Source organism: Brassica napus, chromosome A10 (genome assembly GCF_020379485.1).
Source record: "Brassica napus cultivar Da-Ae chromosome A10, Da-Ae, whole genome shotgun sequence".
Taxonomy (NCBI): domain Eukaryota; kingdom Viridiplantae; phylum Streptophyta; class Magnoliopsida; order Brassicales; family Brassicaceae; genus Brassica; species Brassica napus.
In genome coordinates this window covers 18,894,721-18,921,115 of record NC_063443.1, presented here as the reverse complement: position 1 = coordinate 18,921,115, position 26,395 = coordinate 18,894,721, and the positions used below count along the sequence as shown (strand labels likewise).

Genomic DNA, 26,395 nt, shown 5'->3' with positions numbered 1-26,395 from the left:
CAAACTGTTAAATGAAAAACATCATCTTTTATGATTATAGGTTATGTACTGTATGGTCTACAAGGATAGTACTATAGTATGTGAACTGAATTAAAATAATATGTATATATACGGTTGAATCCAGTTCCTCTGACTTGTTTTGTTCCAAAACTGTGGGCTGATTAGAGCCATTTTATTGAGGAATGCGTGATTTAGGTCATTTAAACATTGTGACTTGGATCTCACGTGGAGTCAAGCATCTTGTCTTTAATTTTATTTTATTTTAAAGTGCAAACAATATTTCTCAACCAAAAATATTCGCCTGTATTTATTTTCTATGCATGGTCTAATCATAAAGTAAAAACTAGCAAGATAGTTTACTTGAAAAATCCCTCGATAAAGGCAGATCCATTTTAGACATTCGACAATATTTAGTAGGAATCTACCCCAACAACAAACAGCTTTTGGTTTGTCTGTTAAAATAACAATATTTCATCTGTTTATGGAAGAAAATAATCCTTTATCCCTCCATAAAAGTGTCAAGCCCATTAAGTGAAAGACGTGTTTTGGTAAAATACTAAAATTACAAATACAGGATGTTTTCGTGTCAAATGGCATAATGTTATTAAGATATGCTGTATTTTGTAATCATTAAACCTGAATCATACTATTAATTAAGCACAAGTTACTTTCAGTGGCTTAAGTGAGAGACTTAGAGCATCATTAGAGCATGCACACCTTATGTATGTTACACCGGTTCTACAAATTTAAAAAATAAAGATAATTGGAAAACTAGGAGAGAGAAGAAGAGACGATTGTTCAAAAGAATCGATTCTCTTCTCTATATTACTCTAGTTCTTCCATTGTTACTAAATTATTGGTTTGATTTATTTTTCTGATTTAAAATTAAGGTGTTAATTAAATTATATTCAAATTATTAGTATTTTATTTGTTAGGTACTCTTTCTGAGATATCAAACATTAATGGTGCTCTTAGTAGTGAACTTCAAAAGAGTATCTCACCATTAAAAATAAGAAAAAAAAAACTAGAAAGAAGCAAGAGAGTACCTTGATGAAAAACTTTTTTTTTTAATTTCTTTAGAAACCAATTATACATGTGGCAATCAATTAATGTGCCAATATAAAAAATTAAGAAAAATAAAATAATATTAATTTGTCTTTTTTGAGAAACATAGTGTGTTTCTACCATAAATATTGCTCTTATTTCTGGTCCATGAAGAAAATTTAAAATGAGCCTGGGCCTCACGATAATACGTTTGTTGCTTTTTAACAGGCCCAAAAGGCCTCAAAGAGTAAAAGAAGACCCAGTCAAAGGTCGTACGATCATCACATCACGCTGCAGACGAAAAGCTCTCTTCATCACTCTCTCTCGGAGTAGAATGAAACTGTGAGAGAAAGCCCTAAAACCCACCACCGCGAAGAAAGATGGATCGTAAGGGAAAGGGAAAACAAATCGCCGGAGCTGGATCCTCTTCCGGAAAGAAACGGAAAGGAGGAGGAGGAGTCGAGTTTAGAGACGAAGGCTTGAGGATTAACAGTAAGCGTAAAAAACCTGGGGTTCTTCAGTTCTTCGAGGAATCCGCCGAGGTTGGGTACTATGGAGGTAGCTCCGACGAGGAATGCGACATGGATGATCTCTTCAACGGTAATTTCGTTTTTTTCCTCTCTTGCATGCGTTTCGTTTGTTCGTGAATGTTGGTTTCGTCGACTTCGATTTTGTCGCATTTGATGATTTGGGTTTGTGTTTGTTGCTCGCACTGAGGTTTTTACTTGGTAAAGTGTCGATCTTTGCTGGAATCCCTAATTTCTGAGATTAGGGTTTGTGTTTGAGTTAGTTTCGAGCTGTTTCGTCTAGTGTGGGACTCTGTTTTTGTCCGCACTGAGATTGTTATCTGATAAAGTTTCGATCTTTGTTGAAATAGCTAATTTCCGTGACTAGTGTTTGTGTTTGAGTTAGTTCTAGCTTCAGTTTCGAGCTGTTTTGTCGTGTTTCGTCTAGTGCGGGACTCTGTTTTTGTCGCATTTGATGATTCATGTCTGCTTTTTGTTCGCAACCTTGTAAAGTGTCTATCTTTGTTGGAATAGCTAATTTGCGAGACTTGGGTTTGTGTTGGAGTTAGTTCTCGCTTCAGTTTCGAGCTGTTTTGTAGTGTTTCGTCTAGTGTGGGACTCTGTTTTCGTCACATTTGATGTGTAAAGTGTCTATCTTTGTTGCAAATCGCTAATTTGCGAGACTTGGGTTTGTGTTTGAGTTAGTTCTCGGTTGAGTTTCGAGCTGTTATGTCTTGTTTTTAAGGCGTGTGTGTGTGAATATTGAAGAAAGTTGTCATCTTTCTCTAACTATTCATTTGAAGCAGATATGGAAGATGAGCCTGAGGTAGAGACAAGTGGAAAAGATGACAAGGGGGGAAAGGGAAAAGGCAGCTCTTCCTTTGTTTTCCCCAAGGAAGAGGAGATGAATGAGGATGACTACGATAGAATGATGGAAGAAAGATACAAACCTGGTTCTGGGTTTGTTAGATACGCAGCTGATGATGTGAAAAGTTCCATCGAGATGGATGCTCTTGTTCCTACTGCTCATGATCCTCCGATATGGAAAATAAAGTGTGCGGTATGTTAATACTTAGGCTTCTTCTGCTTATGCTTTAACCCAATATGTTCTTATATTTCTGCTGACGCTTTTTGGTTAATGTGTGTAGATTGGACGGGAGAAGCATTCAGTCTTCTGTCTCATGCACAAATTTGTGGAGCTGAGGAAGATAGGCACCAAACTAAAGATCTTGTCTGTCTTCTTTGTGGAGCATGTCAAGGGGTTTATCTTCATAGAAGCTGACAAGGAACAGGATGTTCTTGAGGTAATAAACATTTTGAGAGTATGTAACTTTGGGATTATTATAACGTGTATGATATTCTGATTTTCGTTTTTCCTAGGCATGCATGAGTTTGAACGGAATCTACGCCACTCGGATGATGCTACTTCCTAAATCTGAAGCTCCACATCTGCTCACTGTACAAAGAAAAACCAAAACCTTTTCTGAGGGAACATGGGCTCGTATTAAGAGTGGTAAATACAAAGGAGATCTTGCTCAGGTACAATTTCCTTTGGTTTCTTTAAATTTTTTTTTAGCTTGTTGTCTTCTTATGGCTGACTAACTGTTATGCTCTATGTACTTGTAGGTTGTGGCTGTGAGTGACACTCGGGGAAAAGCTCTGATAAAGTTGATTCCAAGGATTGATATAGCGGCACTGACCCAAAAATATGTATCTACCCTATCTTCACGCTCATTTACCACCGTTGTCGTGTGTTCTACATATGTTCCTTAGCTTATCATTTGCTTTATAACCTTTTGTGCAGGGTGGAGGAGTTGCTGTTCAGAAAGGCCTAAACCCAGCTCCAAGATTGATCAGTTCAAGCGAGCTTGAGTAAGAAAATTTATCTTTTCTTCTCGTTTGGTAAAACAATTATTAATATATCCTGTCTCCTCTTTTTTCACAGGGAGTTCAGACCTATCATTCAAGTTAGACGTGATCGTGACACTGGAATGACTTTTGAGCATCTTGATAGCCTGATGCTGAAAGATGGCTTCCTGTACAAAAAAGTATGCTTGGATTCACTCACTTCCTGTGGGGTTAAACCGTCAAAGGAGGAGATACTAAAATTCACTCCTTTAGAAGAGAAAGAAACTGGTGACGTGGAGTGGATTTCCGAAATTTATGGTGAAGAAAAGAAGAAGAAGAATATTCCCGCTGGCAAAGGGGTTGAGAAAGGAGAAGGATCAGGGGGTGGAAAAGGAGAAGGATCTTCAGAATCTCAGTCAGAGAGTAGCCATGAGTTATATAATCTAGTTTGTTTCAGGTATGGAGTCGCCCATACTTTTGCTTCTTTGTTGTAATTTCATATGTTAATCACTTCATTTCTTTCCCTTTGTAGTCGAAAAGACTTCGGTCTGATTGTGGGAGTGGATGACAAAGGCGACGGCTACAAGGTATGTAGTTAGTTATTCAACTTCTCATAATTACTATATGGCCTGTCCCTGATGAGTTGCATGATACCAGGTTCTGAAAGAAGGTTCTGATGGACCTGTTGTAGTCAGTGTTGGAAAAAAGGAGATGCAGGAACCGTTCGACTCAAAATTCTCTGCCCTGGATCTGAATAACAAACAAATTTCGATCGGTGATGTTGTGAAGATTGCCAAAGGCCCATCTGAGGTATATTTATTAATCTATCCTATCATCCTGTTTGTTTCTGTAGCACTTTTCTTTCACATGGTTTGGTGGTGAAATTGTGTAAACGCTTCTTACTTCTGATGCATAAAATACAATTTCAGGGTAAACAAGGAGTTGTGAGGCAAGTATACAGAGGGATTATATTTCTTTATGCTGAGGGTGAGGAAGAAAATGGTGGATATTTGTGTTGCAAATCACAATCGTGTGAGAAAGTCAAACTTTTCACTGAAGAATCCAATGACAAGGTACGATATAGTCCAGTCCCTGCAATTGACAGATCTTCATATTCTAATGACGTTCTTTTTTCTCTCAGACTGGTGGATTTGACGCTTCTGCTTTTGGAGATTCTGCATCCTCTCCTAAATCGCCATTATCTCCTGAAAAAGAGTGGCAGCAGCAGCCCAAGGAGAAATACATTAACTGTATGCATTTTACTGTTTGGAGAGTTATTATTACCTAGTTTCTATTAATGCCCTTAGTCTTCTCATGAATTTATCATCATATGCAGCCAACCAGGGAGACAAAGGTAGCATGTATTCTATTGGCCAAAAGCTGAGGATACGTGTAGGTCCACTGAAGGGGTATCTCTGCCGTGTAATAGCGTTGCGTTATTCAGATATTACCGTGAAGCTTGATTCCCAGCATAAAATTTTCACAGGTTTGTTTACATGTGTTTACACCTTCGATTCAATACTTTCTGCTGTGCTTCTGAATATTTTTCAATGGCGTGCTTCAGTTAAAAGTGAGCATCTTGCTGAGGTTCGTGACAGAAATACTATGCCAAGTACGAGGTACTTTTCTTCCTTTATGTAGTTATATCATCCATGGTCCTTTCTGTTAAATGCCAACTTCGCTTACACTCTTGTCTGTTGCTATCAAGTGGGGATGCTGGGATGGGTTCCTTTCAACAATTTGACATGCTTGGAACAACAGAAGGCAACAATGGAGGTTGGTGTTTCTTGCTTACGTTCAGTTTCACTCAGTTTGACTTCAAGGACACGTGTCATGCGTCTTTGAGCTTAGATGCTTTGAAGCATATGAACATTTTATAAGATATTCTAACCTGCTAACTTATTTTATCTGATTTGTCAGCTTATATTCTTTTAACTTTCCATCTTTCTCGTTTGGTAGACTGGGCAAAAGGAGCAGGCACGTCAGAAGATAACACTTCAACGTGGGGCAATACAGCAGCTGAGAACAAACCTGACTCTGCTGGTGATCAATCCGGTGGTTGGAATGCCTGGGGTAAACCACCTGTTCCTGAAGCTAGCACTGTTGGTGCTTGGGGAGATGCAAGTGCTCCAAAAGTTGAAGCTTCTTGGGGAAAACAAGGAGCTTCAACTTCCAATGTTGAAGATTCAGGTTCTTGGGGTAAGCATGGTGGAAGCTCTGATGGTAATAAACAAAACGATGACTCAGCATGGGGTAAACTAGTTGAAGAATCAAGCCAGAAGAAAGAAGAATCTTCTTGGGGAAAGAAAACGGGATCTGATTCTGATTTGGGAAAAGGAAATGGAGAATCTACTTGGGGCAACAAAGATGGAAATTCCAGCGCAAGTAACAAAGAGGGAGTTTCCTGGGGGCAACAGGATAAAGGCTCTGACGGGAACCAGGGAGGATCATCGTGGGGTAAGAAGAACAACAGTGTTAAAGATGACGGAGGCTCAACGTGGGGTAAGAAGGATGATGGAGGCTCAACGTGGGGTAAGAAGGACGATGGAGGATCTTCATGGGGCAAAAAGGCTGATGATGTTATTAAGGATGATGGAGGATCATCTTGGGGCAAAAAGGCTGAGGGTAATAAGGATGATGGAGGATCATCTTGGGGCAAAAAGGCTGAGGGTAATAAGGATGATGAAGGATCATCTTGGGGCAAAAAGGTTGAGGGTAATAAGGATGATGGAGGATCATCTTGGGGTAAAAAAGTTGACGGTAATACGGATGATGGAGGATCATCTTGGGGCAAAAAGGCTGACGATAAGAATGAAGGATCGTCTTGGGGTAAAAAGGTTGAGAGTGGATCTTCTTGGGGGAACAAGGATGGGGGATCTTCTTGGGGGAACAAAGATGGTGGATCTTCTTGGGCCAAAAAGGACGATGGGGGGTACTCAGAACAAACATTTGATAGGGGAGGACGTGGGTTTGGTGGTAGAAGAGGTGGCGGTCGTCGAGGTGGTAGGGATCAGTTTGGGAGGGGAAGGTCCTTTGGTCATTCGGAGGTTAGTTTGAAAGAAAAACTTTTGTTGTTGCTGTTTTTTGTAGTATGTTCAACTCTCATATTTGTACGTATGCAATGTTGTAGGATCAAGCTCCATGGAGTAAACCAGGTGGTGGTGGCGGTTCAAGCTGGGGTAAGCAAGACAGTGGTGGAGGCGGTTCAAGCTGGGGTAAAGATAATGATGCTGGTGGTGGATCTAGCTGGGGCAAGCAGAATAATGCTGGTGGTGGCGGCGGTTCAAGCTGGAGTAAAGATAATGATGCTGGTGGTGGATCTAGCTGGGGCAAGCAGAATAATGCTGGTGGTGGCGGTTCAAGCTGGGGTCAAGAGAAGGATGCTGGTGGTGGATCGAGCTTGGGAAAGCTCGGCAGTGATGGCGGAGGCTCTAGCTGGGGGAAGAAAAATGACACTGGTGGTGGCGGTTCAAGCTGGGGTCAAGACAATAATGCTGGTGGTGGATCAAGCTGGGGGAAGCAAGCCAGTGATGGGGGAGGCTCTAGCTGGGGGAAGAAAAACGATGCCGGTGGTGGTGGCGGCGGTTCAAGCTGGGGTAAAGATAATGATGCTGGTGGCGGTTCAAGCTGGGGAAAGCAAGGCAGTGATGGTGGAGGCTCTAGCTGGGGAAAGAAAAATGATGCTGGTGGTGGCGGTTCAAGCTGGGGAAAGCAAGGCAGTGACGGGGGAGGCTCTAGCTGGGGGAAGAAAAGTGATGGTGGTGGTGGTGGTTCAAGCTGGGGTCAAGAGAATAATGCTGGTGGTGGATCTAGCTGGGGAAAGCAAGGCAGTGACGGCGGAGGCTCTAGCTGGGGGAAGAAAAATGATGCTGGTGGTGGCGGCGGTTCAAGCTGGGGTCAACAGGGTGGTGGTGGTGGTTCTGCTTGGGGTAAGCAGAACAACGATGGTGGTGGAGGACAAAGCTGGTCCAAACAAGATGATGGCGGTTCTAAACCGTGGGGAGAACAGAGTGGTGGTCGTGGGTTTGGAGGAAGAAGAGGAGGGGGATTCCGAGGAGGTTTCCGCGGAGGTAGAAACCAATCAGGTAGAGATGGAGGAGGACGCTCGTTTGAATCATCTGGCTGGAAGAGAGACAATCAAGAAAACACCACTTGGAAGAGCAACCAGAGTGGTGGATCAGACTGGAAAAAAGGATGGGGAGAGGATTCAAACAGTGCAAAGCCATCTGATTCATCATCAGCTGGTGGAAACTGGGGTAGCTGGGATACTAGTTCCAAGAAAGAAACCAGTGCTGGTGGAGGCTGGGGTGCTAACTCCAAGAATGAAACCAGTACTGGTGGAGACTGGGGTAGTAACTCAAAGAAAGAAACCAATGCTGTTGATGGTGACAAACCAAGCAATGAAAACAAAGCAGCGGCAGCTTGGGGAACCGCTAACGATCAGGAGAATGCAGGAAACAACAATGATGGTTGGGGCAAAAAGCCAAGTGATGATGTTAAAACGAGTGGAGAAGCTGATAATGCTTGGGGAGGCAAGACAAACGCAGGAGCATCGTCATCAAGTGGCTCTGCGTGGTGAACCGGAGCCAAAAAAATCCGGATGGTAATAAAAAGTCCTGAAGTGACTTGTAAGTAGGTCTCTCGTTATCTCTCTATCTAGTCTATAAAGCCCATGTTTAGTTGAAACGCTACGAAGTGTCTCTCTTTTTAGTCCTTTGTTAATGACCCTCGAGGTTTGAAAACCTCTTAGGTTTGTTTATGGCCGTGACTAAAGGGTCATCAAGGACTGGTTATGTAGGCTCTTTTGACTTTTGTGACATATCGGAGTTTCATTTTCATTCCCTTTATCTACTATGGATGCTTACTAGTAGTGATTATTTTGACCCATCACATTTTGTATTATTGACAGTTTCACTCTCTTCACACTCCTACTCGGATGTTTTCTTATTGCAACATCATTTTTTGTTTTGTAAAAATTAGTTAATGACAGAAGACGGAAGAATATAAGCTTCTTGACTAGGTACCAAACTCATGTACAATATTATAATTTTAAAGAGAGAAGAAAGAGCCAATTCGAGAATTAGTAATGAAAAATAGATAACTAAAATAGTGTTAAAAAGGTTTCTCCAGCCAATTAATAAAGTCCCAAAATATTTTATATATTTCCACCATATATCTACAATTTTGCAAACGCGTGTGTGTACATATATGTTTTTTTTTTGTATTCCCTTGTTTTGTACGGTTAAATAAATAATTAAACCTCTTGAACCAATATCATCTCCTATGGTTTGAAAAATACCAATTTAATAAGATAGTGAACAAAATCCACCAGACTTGTCCCGGCCTCAAAGCTGCCGCCGCCGCATTTGTATTACTACCGAATATCATTGAGAAAATGCCACCATCGCTGTCGCTGCCGCCACCGTCGGGTCCACCTTTACTGTAGCCGCGTGTGATGGTCCCACCACCGTCAGTGATTCCGGGAAAACCTCCTCCTTGGCCGTTTCTCCCACTATACCACCAAGCCATATCATCAACAATTATAATCATCATAATAACAAATATCTTATTTATAATTACAATTCGTCTGAATGGTTGTGTTATTGGATACTAACAGTGACATGAGTCTTCGATCAAAAAGGACGAATCGATGTCAAAAGCTCAAAAGAGAGAGTAAAGACGAAAACAAGTTACTCCATCACATGCATGGTTCACATAAAAAAAATTCTTCACATGCTAGAGTTTATGACTTTACCTTTAGATTCATCAGTTCTAGTCCTTTCAAATAAAAATGAAAAAAATATACTTTAAAATATACTTCGATCAAAAAAAAAAAAGAAAAAATATACTTTAAAAGATTTAAGTAAATAATTATGAAATTCACATTTCAAACAAAATACTGTGACAAGTGAAAAATATCTAGCTACCTTTTTAGTACAATAGCTAATCTAATTTCATAATTCCCATTGTAAGTTATAGAAAAAGTAAGTTATAACTATCGAGCAACTTGGTCTTGGTTAACTAGATAACCGGTAATTCCCGGAAACTAAAGTAGTTCGACAAGGAATATCGAACTTCTGACAACAAGACGGCTAAGCGAATCAGCATCATTCTTACTTGCATACTTTACTTTTGCAAAGGGTCAAATGTAAATTTTTATCAATTTAAATATCAAAAAGCAGCACCAAGTAGGTTATGGACATACGTATATATACATATTATGACTGTTTATTCCACATTCTGTAAGTAGATCGATCGAATCTATATATTATACAGACTTCGAAAAGGTCCCTCTAGGTATTGTTTTTTGCTGGAAAGCAGATGATTCAAGAATATATTACGAAATATGATTCTATGAACCCACTTTATTATACATATATATATATATATATATATATATATATATATATATATATATATATATATATATATGTCTTATCACCAATCCATTTATATAAAGTCAAATTTATCGGTCCATTAGAACCGATGACCAACAAACCCTAAATGTGAGTTCCCACCTCAAATGTGTGAAGAGCTATTTCACAAGGAAATGAATAATTTTTATCTTTTTCTTAAAGTTCTTCCAATATATACCAAGTTGCTAAACAATACCACCAAACTTAAACTAGCGAAGAACTTGCTAATAAGGACATGGATCTTTTTATTTTATAGTTATCGTTCTGTTGTTTGGTTTTAAGGATATACCATATCGTCAAACAAAGACAACCACCAAACCCTAATTTGCTGAAGAAATGGTAATAAGGAAATGAATATTTTTGATAGGTAATTCAATTTGTGCATGTAGTAGAGGAAATACGACAAAGCATCAAGAAAAGCATATAGATTAGACACTATAGAAAGGCTTTTGGGTTTTTCATCTTTTAGAAGTTTAGATCTCCGATCCACACGCTATGCACGTGTGAGGTTTTTTTCAAAAAGAGGCAAAAGATAATATTTTTTTTTTTTTTTGTAACTTATGATAATATTTTCTTAACATGCAAAGATACAAAAAAATGAATAGAGAAAAGCTTTATGCATGTTCATGTTAACGTCATGGTTTTCTTTGCCATTTCGGAATTGTCGTAACACTTTGATGTGTAACGCACACTAACTATCTGATATCCAAAACATATCACGACATGCATATACATTCATGTTCTATATTTCTTGGATAAAGAAAAAGAAAAGTGTTATCTCTGCGTCAGAAAAGTATAAAACTGAAAAAAACATTTACTCTAAGAAAATAATTTTTTTGTCATAAATATATAGTCAGTGTAGTGAAGAATCTATGATCATTTCTATAAAATATTCAAAATAGCAGATGTTCAAAAAAAAAATATTAAAAATAGTACTTATTTTTCTCATAAAAATAAAAGGATTAGGTATATATGTTCCGCAGATAATACTAATATTTTTAAACAGAATGTGAATGTTATTTTAGAAAAAATAATCAATAAAGAATATTGGCAAAACAGCAATAAGAAAGATGCTTGTTTGGGTGGATGGAGCAATACTAGAGTAGGAGATCATATAATACCTGGGATCGCCGAAAACGCCGGCATTGACCGTTAGCTGGTCAATGAATCCAGCGGCTTTTGCCTGAAGACTAGTGGCTCGGGCGTAAGCTAGGCTGACTCCGTCACCTGACGGCACGAAAAACGCTCCGTTAACCATAACGTCTCCGTCCGTCCTCCAGTTCCATTTCCCCCAGTGTTTCTCGTTTGTGTCCACTCGCTTCGTCACCTGTGACGGCGTCAACGTTTTTTTTTGGTCAAAATAATCGTAACCGGCAAACAAGACTCCTGCCGGCGCGTGGGACTAGGCGCTAATGGCCCACTATTGCCGACACGTCAGCAAGAAAAAACAAAGTGTCCCCACCAATACATATCCAGTCTTAAAGAGAACTGCCATCTTTCAAAATGTTTGGTTATTTATTTTTGCAAGATTTTGGTTTACTTTATCTTTTGGCAAAAATAGATGGATTAATATAATAGTTACCTCTTTTAACTTGAGGAAAATATTCAATCATTTTTCTCAAAATGCTTGTATTTTTCTTGAAAAATCATGTTTGAGTAATAATATATTCTGTTGGCATAAATATATGGATTAGTAATAGTATAATAGTTACCTCTTTGGCATTAGGATTAATGGGTGCGGTGTAACGATTACCCTGACTATTGATCGTAGGGTTAGCACTTCCACCAATAGCATACATCTCCCATGCAGTGAAATCATTGTTCACCACATGAATATAACCATGTCTACACCGCGGCATCCTCTGCACGAGCCCCTCTCCGAAATGATTGAACGCAATCGTCACCTGCATCCCCGTATCCGCCGTATAACTTTCCAAAACAATGCCACAAAAACAAATTTGGGTTAAATTGATAAATCCAAAACTTACACGCTTTAATTTAAAAAGATACAAAACCAAAGGACTTTTTGCGGGTTGTTATTTTTTTTACCGGTCGTCATGGCCTAAGAGCATAACTTCGTCGTGATGATGAAAGTAGTTGTTGGAGATAGTAACGGCCGTTGACGCAAGGATGACGTCGATGAGTCCGTCGGAACAGTACCCTAAAGAGCAGTGATCGACCCAAATGTGATGCGAAGCGGAGACGGAGATCCCGTCTCCGTCGGAGACTCCTCTGAACCCGACGTGCGTCGGCGACGAAGCGACCAGAGTGTTCCCGGAGGGCTTGCAGTGGTGAACGTGGACGTTGTGGATGATGACGTGGCTCACCTGCTGGATCGTGAGGCATCCGTGGCCGGTGATTTGCACGTTCGCGCCGCGTCCGTCGATGGTTTTGTAGCTTCCGACGATGAGCTCGTGTCGTAGTCTGATCCCCATGTCGCCGGAGAAGACGATCCAGAGAGGCTCCGCCTGGATCACGGCGTGGCGGAGGGTTCCGGGGGTCGGGTTCGCCGCGTCGTCGTCGGAGGAGTCGGTGACGAGGTAAAAGCGGCCGCCTTTGCCGCCGAGCGTGCCTTGTCCGAAGCCGATGGAGCAGTCGGCGAGGCGCTGGCGGTTTTGAGACCAGTTTGGGTCGCAGCGCCAGCAGTCGTCGATTGGGTTTCCGGTGATGCAAGAAGGTATTGGCGCCGAGGCCGTCGTGTCGCCGTCGCCTTGTTGGTAAGTGAGGAGGTTTCTTCTGTGGAGAGAATCGTTGAGCTTCCTGCATTCGATAACAGAGGATGTTAATGCTCTGTTTTCTTATGGCTTGAGAAACAGAGGATTTTTTAAAAATTTCAACTTTTTCCTCCTTTTCAAATTATAAGTTGGATTACTTGAGAATGATAAAGACCCAAAAGATTAAAAATGCAAGGAGAGTAAGAGGGTAGTTTATATTGTACCTTTGGACATTAAGAACAATATCTTCAGGGAATGGGTGTTGGTGTGGGAGGGAAAGATTGAAGGAAGATGTTGAGGTTGAGGCTGATGATGATAATGAGTAAGATGCTCTTCCATGGCGAGAGAGAGAAACCAAGAGGCAGAACCAGATTATCCAAATGCATGATGGTTTTTGAATAATATGGAACCTCTTATGAGCCACCATTATAAACCTCCACTTCTTTCTGAAAAAAACCAGCCAAATCAGAAAACAGAAGTTTCTTAAATATGGATATTAAGGGGAATTGTGCAAGTTGGTGTTTTATATAATAATCAAGGGTCAAAAAGAATTTATTTGTGTTTCCTCCCTATCAATCTCTATCTAATCTCTCTATAGTTTGTTTCAAGTAGAAGAAAAGAAGTTTAGAGAGGGAAGGAGGGAGATAGAGATAGTGTGTGAAGGGACAGAGAATCCTTAAAAGACTCTTTCTCTCTCCTTCTTCCAAACTGATTCTTACTTTTTTGTAAGAGTGACTCAGTTAGGTTGCATTACCTGATCATCTACACATCCCTCTCCCTGAAACTATCTTTTTAAATGGATTTTATTGTCATTAAACTCGGGTCAAGTTACGTAAATAAAAGGATATACTATATGAAAAAAGGAATCTTTACCTCGAATGCAAGATGTATATAACTCTCTGTCAAAGATTCTGGTTCGATGTGAACACACAAGAAGAGCAAAAAACTTCTAAATATTTTGTCCAAACTCGAAGAACAGAGTTGTTCGTGAAGACCGTCTTTGTCGGAATTGTCTCTTGGAAAGGAGTTTTACTTAAGTTTCCATAAATACGTTCTTCTTGTTTTTCAACCACAAATGGAAAATTTGTTTTGCAATCTCGCATAATGGAAACTTGTCATTTTTGGAAAGTCATCTATCCTTCTTGCTCAATAAACTCTTTAGATTCTTTTTTGTTACGAATCGTCATTCTGATTTATTTATTTTATGCAAATATTCATTTTTTTTTTTGCTTATCTCGTTTGATTAGCTTGGTTATGATCCAAAGGAATCCCAGTATGGCTGAAAGCTTTGAGGATTTGATTAATATAGGTTTACTCAAGTTACATTTTGAAAACTTACCATAACATTTGTATTGTATACGTCATGCAATTATGGCCCTTCATATAATCAGGGGGATCATGTCCAGAATAAAATATAATTCCACCCTTACTTATTACTCCAGTTGTTTTAATGAAACTGAAAATAAATTTGTGAATAATTTTGCATCTGTTTAGCTAATAATCTATTTGGTAATTTTAATCGACAAAAGGTGGCGCTCTCAACAACTTGTTTGTAATCAGTTGTTTATTGCAATTGGAGTATTTTGGAGTACCTAATCAATTTAAAGAACAATATGTTGAAATTGTGAATAAAATAATGGTAGAATAAGACATAACTACAAAATGAAATTATGTACAAATAATTCAATAAAATCGGGTCCATAAAAAAGATCTTTGGAGAAAATATCATAATTCCAAATTTCGTTTGGTGAGATTCAAGGCCAAGTTGGCATTGTTGCCCGTGTGATAGCCAGTACGGTTAAAGCGAACTATTAATCCAAACTTTGAATAAGTATAACATTCATACTCACTGAGCTTAAAATCCGACTATGGATTGAAACTATGATCTCAAAGCACACTTCTCTCTCAACATAACCATCCATACTAATGATTTGAACACAATCTCACTATTTAACTTTTCAAACTATTATATATGTATATCAATTTTTATAAAAAATGATAAAAATGTAATACAATTCTTAAGCTGTGAATGATATCTTCGAAAGTAAAACATAAAAATAAAATTTAAAATAATTTTTTTAAAAGCAAAAAGAAAATAAATAGGGAAAAAGTAGAATAAATTCAATTACTTCATATATTTGTTTGTTAAAGAGATAGTAAGCTACGAGGCAGTCATAGTCTTAGTATTTTTAAATTTTCAATTAAATTTGAATGTTTTGAAAATTTTATGAATAATTTCATAACAGCTCAAAAATATATTAAGAGTGATGACGGAGAATAATTCTGAGTTAATTCGAATAATCACATATACAAAGAACGACAAGTAGAGTATGTCGTTTCAGTAAGAATCGCATAGATAATTTGACGGTTTTACCCTACAAAACCTGCAGTGGTGCAAAACAATCCCAAGTCCCAAACACTCTCTCTGCTTCGTCTTCCCTCCTCGATTCAAAATTCCAAAATCCGATCCAGTCTTCCTTAGGGTTTCTCGTCCCCGCCTCCACCATGAGCTCCGCCACGGTTCTCGACGATGATAATTATGCTGCCCAAGGTTCGAATTTAAGTCTTACTTCTTCTCATTTTCGATTTCCCTTTGTAATTCGTTCGGAGCTGACTCCTCGCATCTCGCGAGACTTTTCGTAATTTGCCCCCTTTCTCGATCAAATTCGAAAACTTTGCTATTGAATTGCATCTCTATTATTGTTCGTACACGATTCGCTGCTCCTGCTCGCAACATATGCCTTTTTATTTGATTTTAGGGTTTTGATTCTATTTCGATGAGATTGTTATTAGCTTTGACTTTAGTGTTAGGGGTTTCGCTAACGCACTGGTGAAATTTGTGCAGAGGTTCGTATTCATAAGGAACCTTTGACGAGCAGTGCACAGAGGAGAAAACTGGCGGATATTAGCAATTTGGACAGAGAAGAGACGCAGCAGCAGCAGCAAAATTTGCTCTTCTCTTCTAAAGAATATGCTGCGAAGCTTGAAAAGGCATTGCCTTTTTGCACTTTGATTTTTTGTTGCGTTTGTGGTGGGAGACTGTTATTTTGCTGATTCTCGATTGCTTTATTGGTTTTTCAGGAGAACATGACGCTGATGAAAGCTCTAGCGCACAGAAAGTAACCATCTTGATCTTTAGAATGTGTTGGCTTGTGAGTTTGATGAGCTTTTGTTTTTTTTTGGTGGTGATGTTTGTTTTTGTGGCTGCAGTAAAATTATTGAGCTGAGCGGTGTTGAGATTCAGAAACTGAGGATTAACTTACGGAATGTGCAGGAAAAGAATTTGCACCTTGCACAGGCTAACAGTCATATGTTGGCGGTGTGTTCTCCATCTTTAGTTTTCATGGTTCAGTTTTTGAGAGATTAAGAGATTTTTTTTAAAATAATGTGATCTAAGTTTGGCTCCATTGTCTTTTCTTTTTCCTAGCAGGAACTCAATACAAACAGAGACAGAGTATGTTTTTCTGGAACTGAAGTTGCTTAAAACTAGGCTTTCGTATTTCATTATGTTACAACTTCTTCGATCAACTGACACTGTGTGTACCTTTTTAGCTCAAGCTACTTCAGCATGAACTTGGCTGCAAGAATGTGTTACTCGAAGCCAGGAAAATGCAGACTGAGGCAAGTTACTTGTTTAGTATATTTCCATTGACTATAGTTACCTGGAAGAAGAGTTATTAACTTGAGAATTTGTCACCTAATTTCTTCCAGGAGCAAGGACTTCCATCTACAGATGACTCTACGAAAGATAAGGTGCTAACTCGAATTTCCTGAGCATGAAATAATTTTATTGAGCACTGTATTTGGCTTTGTTGTCGACTTCAAGGTTCCATCAAACGTTTCTGATGGATATTGCGAACCTTTTCAGGCGCATGACATGAATCCCAAAGATACCAAGAGAAAGCGAACGTCAAGGATAAAAGGTAAACTGTTTATCATATCTTCATTATTGATTCTAGATGTATATATTTTTTCATACTTACCCTATATCGTTTCATTTTCAGCCTCAGAAAGCTCCGTTGTTAAGCCAATACAGATTAAAGAGAACGCCAACAGTAAAAGGTCCATATCTGCTTCATGTTTAATCCATGTATTCTGTGAAAGCTTTTGGCAGTCAAGTAAACCTCTATTGGTAATGTTTGGTTTGCAGGAGAGTTTCTGGAGTAATAGATACTACTTTTATCCCTGAAGTAAACTGTCAGACTGAAGATGACGCTGAAAAAGAGGTTATCTCTCAAGGGACAAGCCAAATTGTTGACAGTATTGTCAACAGTAAGTTTGTTCTTGATGCAGCTAACCCCATAAAAGACGGCGTGCATAGCAAGAGGTTCTTATATTCATTCCGACAATTAAATTTTTTAAAATACCAGTTTCTGTTCCAAAACAATGGGAAGACAAGAATGTTGTATTTGTGATTCGATTTCTTTGTCTGATTGTTTTTTCATAGGCAATGTGTACGAAGGAAATCTACCAGGTTTGATGTTCAAGAAACTGAACAAACGGAATCAGTGCTTGAGATGGATGATGCCAAAGAAACTAAAGAAACCACAAGGTTTGTTATCTAGTGTTTTTTTTTTGGGCTCTTCCCATTGCACAATAACGTATTGCACTGACGTTGTCTCCGTTTGGAGCAGGATTTGTTTTAAAAGACGGTCTGCTCGGTTAAGGCCCGAAGAAGCTGAACCATGTAAAAGCTTCCATGAGAGAGACGAAGTCAAGGAGACAATCAAGGGGAGAAGGTTTGTAACAGCTTGAATAACCTACTATTTACAAGTAGCATCCTTTATAGATCTCACTTAAAACAATGCATTAGAGGTCACTAATTTCCTGTATTACTTGGCAGAGTCTCTTCAAGACAACAGTCTGCAAGGTTTGATTTCCAAGAACCGGAAGTGCCTGAAACCGTGAGTGCTGATGATGCAAGGTATGTTGAAACACATCGTTTTTGGCTTTCTCTATCCCGTTGATTGATAGTATATAGCTAAGTTAGCTAAATCACTTGCATTTTCTCCCCTGGATAACACTGAAAGGCCCCTATCTGCTTCATGTTGAATACATGTTTTGTGTGAAAGCTTTTAGCAGTCAAGTAAACCTTTATTGGCATTGTTTGTTTTGTAGGGAACTTTCCGGAGTCAAAGATACTACTGTTATCCCCGAAGTAACGTGTCAGACTGAAGATGACGCTGAAAAAGGGTTTGTTTCTCAAGGGACCAGCCTTATTGTTGACAATAAGGTTCTTATTGATGCAGCTAACGCGGTAAAAGACAGTGTGCATAGCAAGAGGTTCTTATACTCAGTCCGAGAATTACATTTTTCTAAAATATCAGTTTCTGTTCCGAAACAAGAGGAAGACAAGAATATCTTATTTGTGATTCGATTCCTTTGTCTGGTTGTTTTGTCATAGGCAATGTGTGGGAAAGAAATCTTCCAGATTTGATGTGCAAGTAGGTGAACAAACAGAAACAGTGCTTGAGATGGATGATGTCAAAGAAACTAAAGAAACCGCAAGGTTTGTTAGTTAGTGTTAATTCTTTTGTCCTCTTTCCACTTCAATCTCCTACGTTGTATGTATCGCACTGACACTGTGTCCGTTTCGAACAGGCTTTCTTTGAGAAGAGGGTCAGCTCGGTTAAGGCCCAAAGAAGCTGAACCATGTAAAAGCTTCCATGAGAGAGACGAAGCCAAGGAGACGATCAAGAGGAGAAGGTTTGTAACAGCTTGAATAACCTACTATTTACTAGTAGCATCCTTTATAGATGTCACTTAAAACAATGCACCAGAGGTCACTAATTTCTTGTATGAATGGGCAGAGTCTCTTCAAGACAACAGTCTGCAACGTTTGATTTCCAAGAACCGGAAGTGACTGAAACCTTGAGTGCTGATGATGCAAGGTTTGTTGAAACATACTGTTTTTGGTTTTCTCTGTCTAAGTTAGCTAAGACCACTTGGATTTTTCTCACTTTGATAATATTTCAGAAGCTTAGTAAGCGATGGATCTGAAGCTGTAGAACCATCTGAAAGCAGACGTGACACAAAAGATACAAACGGGACACGCAGGTTTGTTAGTGGGATTGAAACTTCCTGCATTTCCGCTGATGAGGTTAGAGTGTCAATGATGTAATGTGAGTTTTGTCTTTGTGGTCTACTCGTCAGGGTCACAACGAGAAGGCAATCAGCAAAGGGTAACTCCCAAACAGCTACAGAAACTAATGGAGCCATCGAAGATGTTGTAGTGACAGACCCGTCTATAAGCATCAACACAGTCCAAGAGTGTGATCTTTTACCATCGACGGTTTCTTCGGAGGACCATGAAAAAGAATCAAAGAACAAGCCTGAAGCTGAGGAAACCGGAGGAATGATGAGAAGAACGTCCATGAGAAGAACATCGAGACATGCCGCTGAGAAAGTGCAATCATACAGAGAAGTCTCGCTTAAAGTGAAGTTGCGGCGAGACTGCTGAATCTCCTCTTAGCCTCTAGCTTATGTTCTTAATATGCTAAAGATTGTTGGTTCAGTAGCTTACTTCGTGCTTTTGTATATCCAAGTCAAAGGTTAACTTTGACTTCCTCTTCTACTTACAAACGATTGTGTAAGCTAAGAAAAAATCTACACTTTTAATGGGTGTGTGCATTAGTCAGACTAAGTGACTACTTCTGGTAGTGTTTCTCATTTCTTGTTTCTGAAAAGTCAACCCTTTGATTTGATGACACACTGGTTTAATTTAATTCTGGTTTGCATATCTATATATGTTTTACAGATTAGCGTACTTATATTCACTTCTGCCTGATAATGCAAGAGAGACATTAAATGGGGGTTTCCCATACTATTTTATAATATTACTTTTATAACAAGGGTTTTTAGTAATTAAACCTCTAAACTCAAAATGAATTGTAAAAAAAAACCGTCAATTAAAATTTTTGTAAAATAAACTTTCGATTTTAATTTTGTTAACATATGTTAACTTCCGTCTAAAAAATCGTGACGCATGGTGACATACGTTAATAGTTTATAAGTTCATGATTTATAATGTTGAAAATTTAGTTGATGAGTTTTTTTACGATTCAAAAATAGTTGAAGAATTTTATCATTGAAAGACATTAAATGTTCTAAAAGGAAGGTACTATAATCACACTTCTCCTTTGGAAGATCGGCGTACATACTCACCATCATATGGATGGCGTAGTATCATGGCAGCAAAACCTCTACTCATCTCGGGGTTACGGAAAACAATTGGCACGGGTCAAGATACGAGGGTTTGGAGTGAGTCTTGGGTCCCAGATATAGTGGCTCGACCGCCTAAACCTGCTGACCACATTGTATACAGACTACCCCAACTCCTTGTTCAGTCCTTTATTAGGAATGATACCAAGGAGTGGGATATACAACTTCTACGGGATTTTTTCCACTCAGATGATATCCCTTTGATACTTGGGCTCAAGCCCTCCCGCTCTCGTGCTCCGGATGGATATGTTTGGAACCACACAAAATCAGGAGTTTATTCAGTTAAAACCGGTTATGACCTACTTCGATCGACCAAGTTGAGTCTTTCACAGGAAGGGGCTTTAGAACCAAGTATCACGGGCCTACAAAGCCATGTGTGGAAGATAAATGCCCCGAGTAAAATGAAGCATTTTTTGTGGCAGGCTATCTCGGGCTGTGTGGCGACGGCAGAGAGGCTTATGTATAGACACCTGGGCACCGATAGGAGTTGTCCTAGATGTGCTGGCCCAGTGGAGTCGATTAATCATCTTCTTTTTGAATGCCCACCAGCTCTTCAGGTTTGGGCTTTATCGGACTATCCGTCCCTTCCGGGTTACTTCCCGAGTACATCTATATATCAAAACATGAACTTCCTATTATGGAAGAGAAAAGAGGTGGCTCTTCTGAGACCACAATTCGATACCTTTCCATGGATCTGTTGGTACATTTGGAAGGCGAGGAACGATAAACTTTTCAATGGGAGAGACGTATCTCCCTTTGCCACCCTCCAACATGCGTCTCTTGAGGCAGAATGTTGGAGGAAGGCTAATGAAAAGGAGAAAGCAGATGAAGATCATGACGATCCTCCTACTATAGAGGTTGAGACAGTGCCCCATGGGATACCCCAAATCCCTACCTGTCAAATTGATGCATCATGGATCAATAATGGCAGTGTCAGTGGCTTAGGGTGGAGTCTTAAAGATCAAATGGGCGTAGAATACTTCGGATTACGGGCGTATAACAGGAGCCTCTCAGCCTTACATGCTGAGATGGAAGGATTACTTTGGGCAGCCGCATGTATGAGAGACAGGAGGATCACTTCGGTACGGTTCGAGACGGACTGCTTGGACTTAGTGGACATGATTACAAACCCGATGGACTGGCCAGCATTCGCGACAGAGTTCGAAGAGTTCCAGAGGTTACAAGATGATTTCGAGGATGTGAGACTATCTCATATTCCTCGGAGTCAGAATGGCCGGGCAGACGCGTTAGCGAAAGAGGCAAGATCCAGAGATTATATTTTCTCCCATATAGATCAGACCCGGACAGATGGAGATGCTCCTCGGAGAATCGACTCGTCTGCTCTCCACTTGATCTAGCTTAGATGGGAAGACGTCAAAAAAAAAAAAAAAAAAATCTATATATGTTTTACAGATTAGCGTACTTATATTCACTTCTGCCTGATAATGCAAGAGAGACATTAAATGGGGGTTTCCCATACTATTTTATAATATTACTTTTATAACAAGGGTTTTTAGTAATTAAACCTCTAAACTCAAAATGAATTGTAAAAAAAAACCGTCAATTAAAATTTTTGTAAAATAAACTTTCGATTTTAATTTTGTTAACATATGTTAACTTCCGTCTAAAAAATCGTGACGCATGGTGACATACGTTAATAGTTTATAAGTTCATGATTTATAATGTTAAAAATTTAGTTGATGAGTTTTTTTACGATTCAAAAATAGTTGAAGAATTTTATCATTGAAAGACATTAAATGTTCTAAAATATTTATTATCATTTATACATTATTTTAGATTGATTTATAAGCCTTTAAAACTAATTTCATAAATTTGATAATATTTTTGATATATTATTTTTGATTTATTGAATTACTTATGTTTCATTAGTATCACAAATAATGTTAGATTATATTATCCTAACAAGTAGCAGAAATTATAAAAACTTATAAAATCATTGTGACACTTAATCATATGTAAAAGTATTAAAATATTTATGAAGCTTTATAAATCGGTTATAAAGCAATGTATTAAAATTTATAAATTAGTTTTGAACGTTTATATCAATCTAAAACAATGTATAAATGATAAAAAAAAATTAAAATGATTTTTGAATCGTAAAAAAACCTCAACTAAGTTAATAACATTATAAATCTTCACCTTATAAACTGTTATCATATGTCACCATCCGTTATGGTTTTTTAAACGAAAGATAACATACGTTAACGAAATTAAAGTTGAAGGATTATTACACATAATGTTTAGTTGAGGATTTTTTATGATTTATCTTTGAGGAATTTAATTACTGAAAAGCGATTGAGGAATAATGTGCATTAAGTGCCATAAACCGGCTACCCTTAACCTATCATTAGTATCCATCCTTCCATTTGTTGCACAATCTCGAGCTTTCCTAAATCCAATCAACACACATATAACATAATGGATAAAAAAAATCCAAAATAGCAGTTAGACATGTTAATTAGGATTGACTCTTGGAGTTTGAACTCGTCTACTCCTAAAATTTATCGAGTTTGGATTTAGTTTTATAAGCCCAAAAAATTGGGGCTTTCGGAGACTTTGGATTTTATGGATCTAAGCCCATTTGGGTTAGGACTGGCTCAAAAACCCAAAATTATGTACTTTAGCTTAAATATTATTGTTCTTGCAATCGAAAACATTATTAGTATTGACACATTTTTTTAATATTTTTATCTAAATTCTAGTAAAACAAATGTAAAAAAATGTTAATGTCTTTTATTGTTTGATCATTACAAGTGTCACATTTTATTTTTATTTCAGGTACAACATGTTTTTTTTTTTTCAAAATTTGAAGTACGAAACGTTTGACCGTTATGATCTACTACTGGGCTTTATCTTAGAGTATGGGCTTCGTGCTATACAACAGTAAAGGCCCAATTGATAGCAAATTCCTCGTAAAATAAAATCTTCTATATTTGTCTGTCTTGGCGAACAAACAAAGTTCACATCCCAAGAACCTCGCCTTTTCGTCGAAGCAAGCAAGAATCAGAGATTGAAAGCAAATCCTTCCTCTCAGGTAAAGCTTTACTCTTTTTCTGTTGTTCTTTATTCTTTTATTCTGGGTTTCGGAATATATCTTCAAGTATCTCGTTTTGAGTCGCTGGATCTGTCTTTTGATGCACCTGTGTTTTGCTGAGGATTAGATAGATGAGTTTCTGGGTGTGATGTAGGTAATCTTACGTAGTGAGAGCTTCTTCCATCTTTCTCTTATACCTAGTAGTCCTTTCCCATTATATAAAAGATTAGCCTGTGAGAGTCTATCGCTGCGATTTTGAATCTTGAAACCCTAATTTTAAGGGATAATGAATAGAGCTCAAAGTTCCAGTTTTTATTGCTTCTTGTTTCATAAAAAAGCATGTTTCTTTTGTGACCTGTGGTGAGCTCAAAGTTCCAGTTTTTCATAAAAAGCATGTTTCTTTTGTGACCTGTGGTGAGCTCAAAGTTCCAGTTTTTATTGCTTCTTGTTTCATAAAAAGCATGAATAGAGCTCAAAGTTCCAGTTTTTCATAAAAAGCATGTGGTAGATTCAATCGCTAATGCTTTCTCTCTACTGCTATGTGTGTATTGAAATTGTTATCTTTCCATTCTTATATACTGATTTTTTTTTTTGCAGAATGTCAGAGTTACCAACCATTTTGGACTCCTTTTGGCATCCTCGAGTAATCAACTTCGATTATCAGTGTGGTGAGTGTGGCGCAGTGATCAGCCTGGAAGTGTTCCGGAGTGGACACACCTACATGCACGTGGAGGAGCCACATTTCTACCCGGAGGTTCTGGTGAACTGTGTAGGTGGCACGTTCCGAGTTCAGAGCACTCACTGTGAAATCACTATTCACTTCTCTACCTATGCAGGGAATCGAGGAGACATAAGGGTTGATCCTTAACTTAGTTCTTAGTTTGTAGACTGTTTTTGTTGCCAAGATTTGCTCAGGATTTTGATTTGGATTTGGCAAAACATATTAGTCTCTGTTCATCTTTTGGGGTTTTCAATTCCTTTGCCCTTTGACATATGTTTGAACACAACAGCTTAATTACACAATGAATGATTAGCGTTGCATCAAAATTCTGAAACTTTCTTAGGAAACTGAAACCACAAACCATGTAAACACTTTTGTTTAGCCGTGACAGTCTGATACGATTAGATAATAATATCTTGTAGGAGATTTTCTGGAGTAATAGCGTGCTATAGAAACTAAAGAAACCGCAAGGTTTGTTATCTAGTGTGTCCTCTTCCCATTTTCATTACCTATATTGTTGTAAACTCTGAATGAACAGACAATAACGTATTGCATTGACATTGTCTCCTTCTGGAGAGGATTTGTTTGAAAGGACGGTTAAGGCCCGAAGAAGCTGGTGATAGATGTCCTCTTGAGTATATGGACCCTCTTATGAGCCACCATTATAAACATCCCCTTCTTTTTCTCCTCTTATCTTTCTGAAAAAGACCAGCCAAATCAGAAAACAGAAGTTTCTTAAATATGGTAATAAATATAAACGAATTATTAATCTAAACTTGCAATAAATATAACATTTCTATGTTCTATATCTGATTAGGTGAATACCTCTGACGTGAAAATACAAGTACGAGCATGAGCAAGGCTGTAGATCGATAAAATTTTGTTGTTTAGAAACTTGAGATGAATTATGATTCTTTTAGTTCAGTTAAAGATAATAGTTATGTTGGGAGACATTCTGATACAAAATGGTGGTGAGAAAATGAGCTACTTTGGATTTGAACACCTCTTCCGACTATGGATTGAAACTATGATCTCCAATCAAACTTCTCTCTCAACGTAGCGTTCGTACCAATGATTTTGACACAATTTCACTTCTCTCTCCATATAGAATCACAGTCTTCCCATGGATTTGTTGGTTCATTAGGGTAGGTTGCAACTGGCTGTTCGGGAACAAAGACTCGGCACCATCAGATACTTATCTCCAAAGGTCTCCAAGTCTGCTAAAAAAATGGCTCTAACTAGCAAAATATGCAATCCAAACCTCTCCTTGGGGCTCCTCTATTTAGAGTGACCCATTTAAGAATCTAACTATGATGCTGGTATATCAATTTTTTTTTTTTTGTCAAGGATGCTTGTATATCATTTAGTTTGTAAAAATAATGATAGATTTTTGGTGCAATTATTAAGCTGTCAATTATATCTTCGAAAGTAAAAGATAAAAAAGAAAACATAGAGTCATAGAGGATACAAAACTTAAAAAGGGAAAAGAAAAGAAAGAGGGGAAAAATAGAATAAATTTAACTACTTCATATTTTTTTTTTTGTTAAAAGATAGCAAGCTACGAGGCAATCATAGTTTTAGTATTTTAAAACTTTCAAGTAACTTTCAAGTTATGAAATTTTCATAACAGCTCGGAATATATTTAGAGTGATGACAAAGAATAATTCGAATCACTACATATATCAAAACGACAAGTAGTGTGTCGTTTCAGTAAGAATCGCATAAAAATTTGACGGTTTTACCCTACACTCCGCTCACTCTGCTTCGTCTTCCCTCCTCGATTCAAATTCCAAAATCCGATCCAGTCCTTAATACTTAGGGTTTCTCGTCCCCGCCTCCACCATGAGCTCCGCCACGGTTCTCGACGGCGATAATTATGCTGCTGAAGGTTCGAATTTAAAATCTTACTTCTTCTCATTTTCGATTTCTCTTTGTAATTTATCCGGATTTGACTGTTCTCATCTCGTGAGACCTTTTTTCGTATTTTGCCCCTTTTCGATCAAATTCGAAAACTTTGGGGTCACCTATGAGTCTTTTCTATTGGATTATTATATCTCTATCCTCGCTCGCGTCCCATTCGCTGCTCGCGACTAATGCCTTTATTGGAATTTAGGGTTTTTGATTTCGTTTCGGTGAGATTGTTATTAGCTCTGACCTTAGTGTTGGGGGTTTTGCTAACACAGTGGTGAAATTTATGCAGAGGTTTGTATTCGTAATGAATCTTTGATGAGCAGTGCACAGAGGAGAAAACTAGCGGATATTAGCAATTTGGAGGGTCAAGCAAAGCAAACGAACAGAGAAGAGACGCACCAGCAGCAAGATATACTCTTCTCTTGTAAAGAATATGCTGAGAAGCTTGAAAAGGCATTTCCTTTTGCACTTTTATTTTGGTGCCTTTTGTGGTGGCTGACTGTTATTTTGTTGATTCTCGGTTGCAAGTAACCATCTTCATCTTTAGAATGTGTTGGTTTCTGAGCGTTACTTTTGGTGGTGATGCTTGTTTTTTTTTTGTTTTGGTGGTTCAGTAGCTTACTTCATGCTTTTGTATATCCAAGTCAAAGGTTATCTTTGACTTCCTCTTCTACTTAAAAACGATTGTATAAGCTGATAATCTACACTTCTTATTTAGTGTGTGCATTAGTCATTTCTGGTACTGTTAGTGTAATCCAAACTCAAGATTAGAGCTAAGTAGTGGATTGCTGATCAAGGCTCAGCCCTAGGAGATATAGTGGCATCTCCAATTTGGAGGAGTGGGGTGAACCTGGATAATCAGCTTGTGTGTGTTCTCGTTTCCATTCTATAGTTCATACATCAAGAATCAAGTAGATCAACATCAATAGAAGCAAGGAATCGCACAGTTCTTATATTCA

At 38.3% G+C, this 26,395-nt stretch overlaps 3 protein-coding genes and 2 long non-coding RNA genes across 7 annotated transcripts; 4 read left to right on the top strand and 1 right to left on the bottom strand.

Annotated features, from left to right (window-relative positions):
- Positions 1-1,312: 1,312 nt before the first annotated feature.
- LOC106372532 (protein RNA-directed DNA methylation 3-like) lies at positions 1,313-8,236 on the top strand. 3 transcript variants are annotated; one of them, XM_013812761.3, is made up of 16 exons: positions 1,313-1,644; positions 2,357-2,610; positions 2,699-2,854; positions 2,931-3,089; positions 3,177-3,260; positions 3,355-3,422; positions 3,496-3,855; positions 3,931-3,985; positions 4,056-4,208; positions 4,328-4,471; positions 4,540-4,648; positions 4,735-4,884; positions 4,963-5,017; positions 5,107-5,174; positions 5,358-6,445; positions 6,529-8,236. In XM_013812761.3, the coding sequence occupies exons 1-16, from the start codon at positions 1,425-1,427 to the stop codon at positions 7,975-7,977; spliced, it is 4,572 nt and encodes a 1,523-aa protein (XP_013668215.2). In that variant the 5' UTR covers positions 1,313-1,424; the 3' UTR covers positions 7,978-8,236. The 3 variants fall into 3 exon arrangements, with proteins under 3 accessions (XP_013668215.2, XP_048598591.1, XP_048598590.1); XM_048742634.1 differs by having other exon boundaries at positions 4,735-5,017; positions 6,529-7,180; positions 7,295-8,236; XM_048742633.1 differs by having other exon boundaries at positions 4,735-5,017.
- Positions 8,112-13,229, bottom strand: LOC106372536 (probable pectate lyase 18). The gene is made up of 5 exons (XM_048742635.1): positions 12,753-13,229; positions 11,864-12,574; positions 11,527-11,743; positions 10,936-11,141; positions 8,112-8,910 (listed from the first exon to the last, which is right to left on the bottom strand). The coding sequence occupies exons 1-5, from the start codon at positions 12,953-12,955 to the stop codon at positions 8,673-8,675; spliced, it is 1,575 nt and encodes a 524-aa protein (XP_048598592.1). The 5' UTR covers positions 12,956-13,229; the 3' UTR covers positions 8,112-8,672.
- A 1,676-nt stretch (positions 13,230-14,905) lies between these two features.
- On the top strand, positions 14,906-19,267 carry LOC106372687 (SHUGOSHIN 2-like). The gene is made up of 19 exons (XM_013812960.3): positions 14,906-15,079; positions 15,374-15,519; positions 15,610-15,647; positions 15,739-15,847; positions 15,959-15,982; positions 16,081-16,149; positions 16,240-16,281; positions 16,397-16,451; positions 16,533-16,590; positions 16,679-16,855; positions 16,976-17,080; positions 17,163-17,267; positions 17,372-17,452; positions 17,647-17,811; positions 17,933-18,037; positions 18,130-18,234; positions 18,339-18,419; positions 18,505-18,585; positions 18,682-19,267. Exons 1-19 carry the CDS (start codon positions 15,034-15,036, stop codon positions 18,986-18,988), a joined length of 1,899 nt encoding a protein of 632 aa, XP_013668414.1. The 5' UTR covers positions 14,906-15,033; the 3' UTR covers positions 18,989-19,267.
- Positions 19,268-22,698: 3,431 nt separating this feature from the next.
- Positions 22,699-23,794, top strand: LOC106372690. Its single transcript, XR_001274775.3, has 2 exons — positions 22,699-22,804; positions 23,402-23,794. It is a non-coding gene; the product is annotated as an uncharacterized LOC106372690 (long non-coding RNA).
- Positions 23,795-25,109: 1,315 nt separating this feature from the next.
- Positions 25,110-26,171, top strand: LOC111201541. The gene is made up of 2 exons (XR_002654759.2): positions 25,110-25,413; positions 25,726-26,171. It is a non-coding gene; the product is annotated as an uncharacterized LOC111201541 (long non-coding RNA).
- Positions 26,172-26,395: the final 224 nt, after the last annotated feature.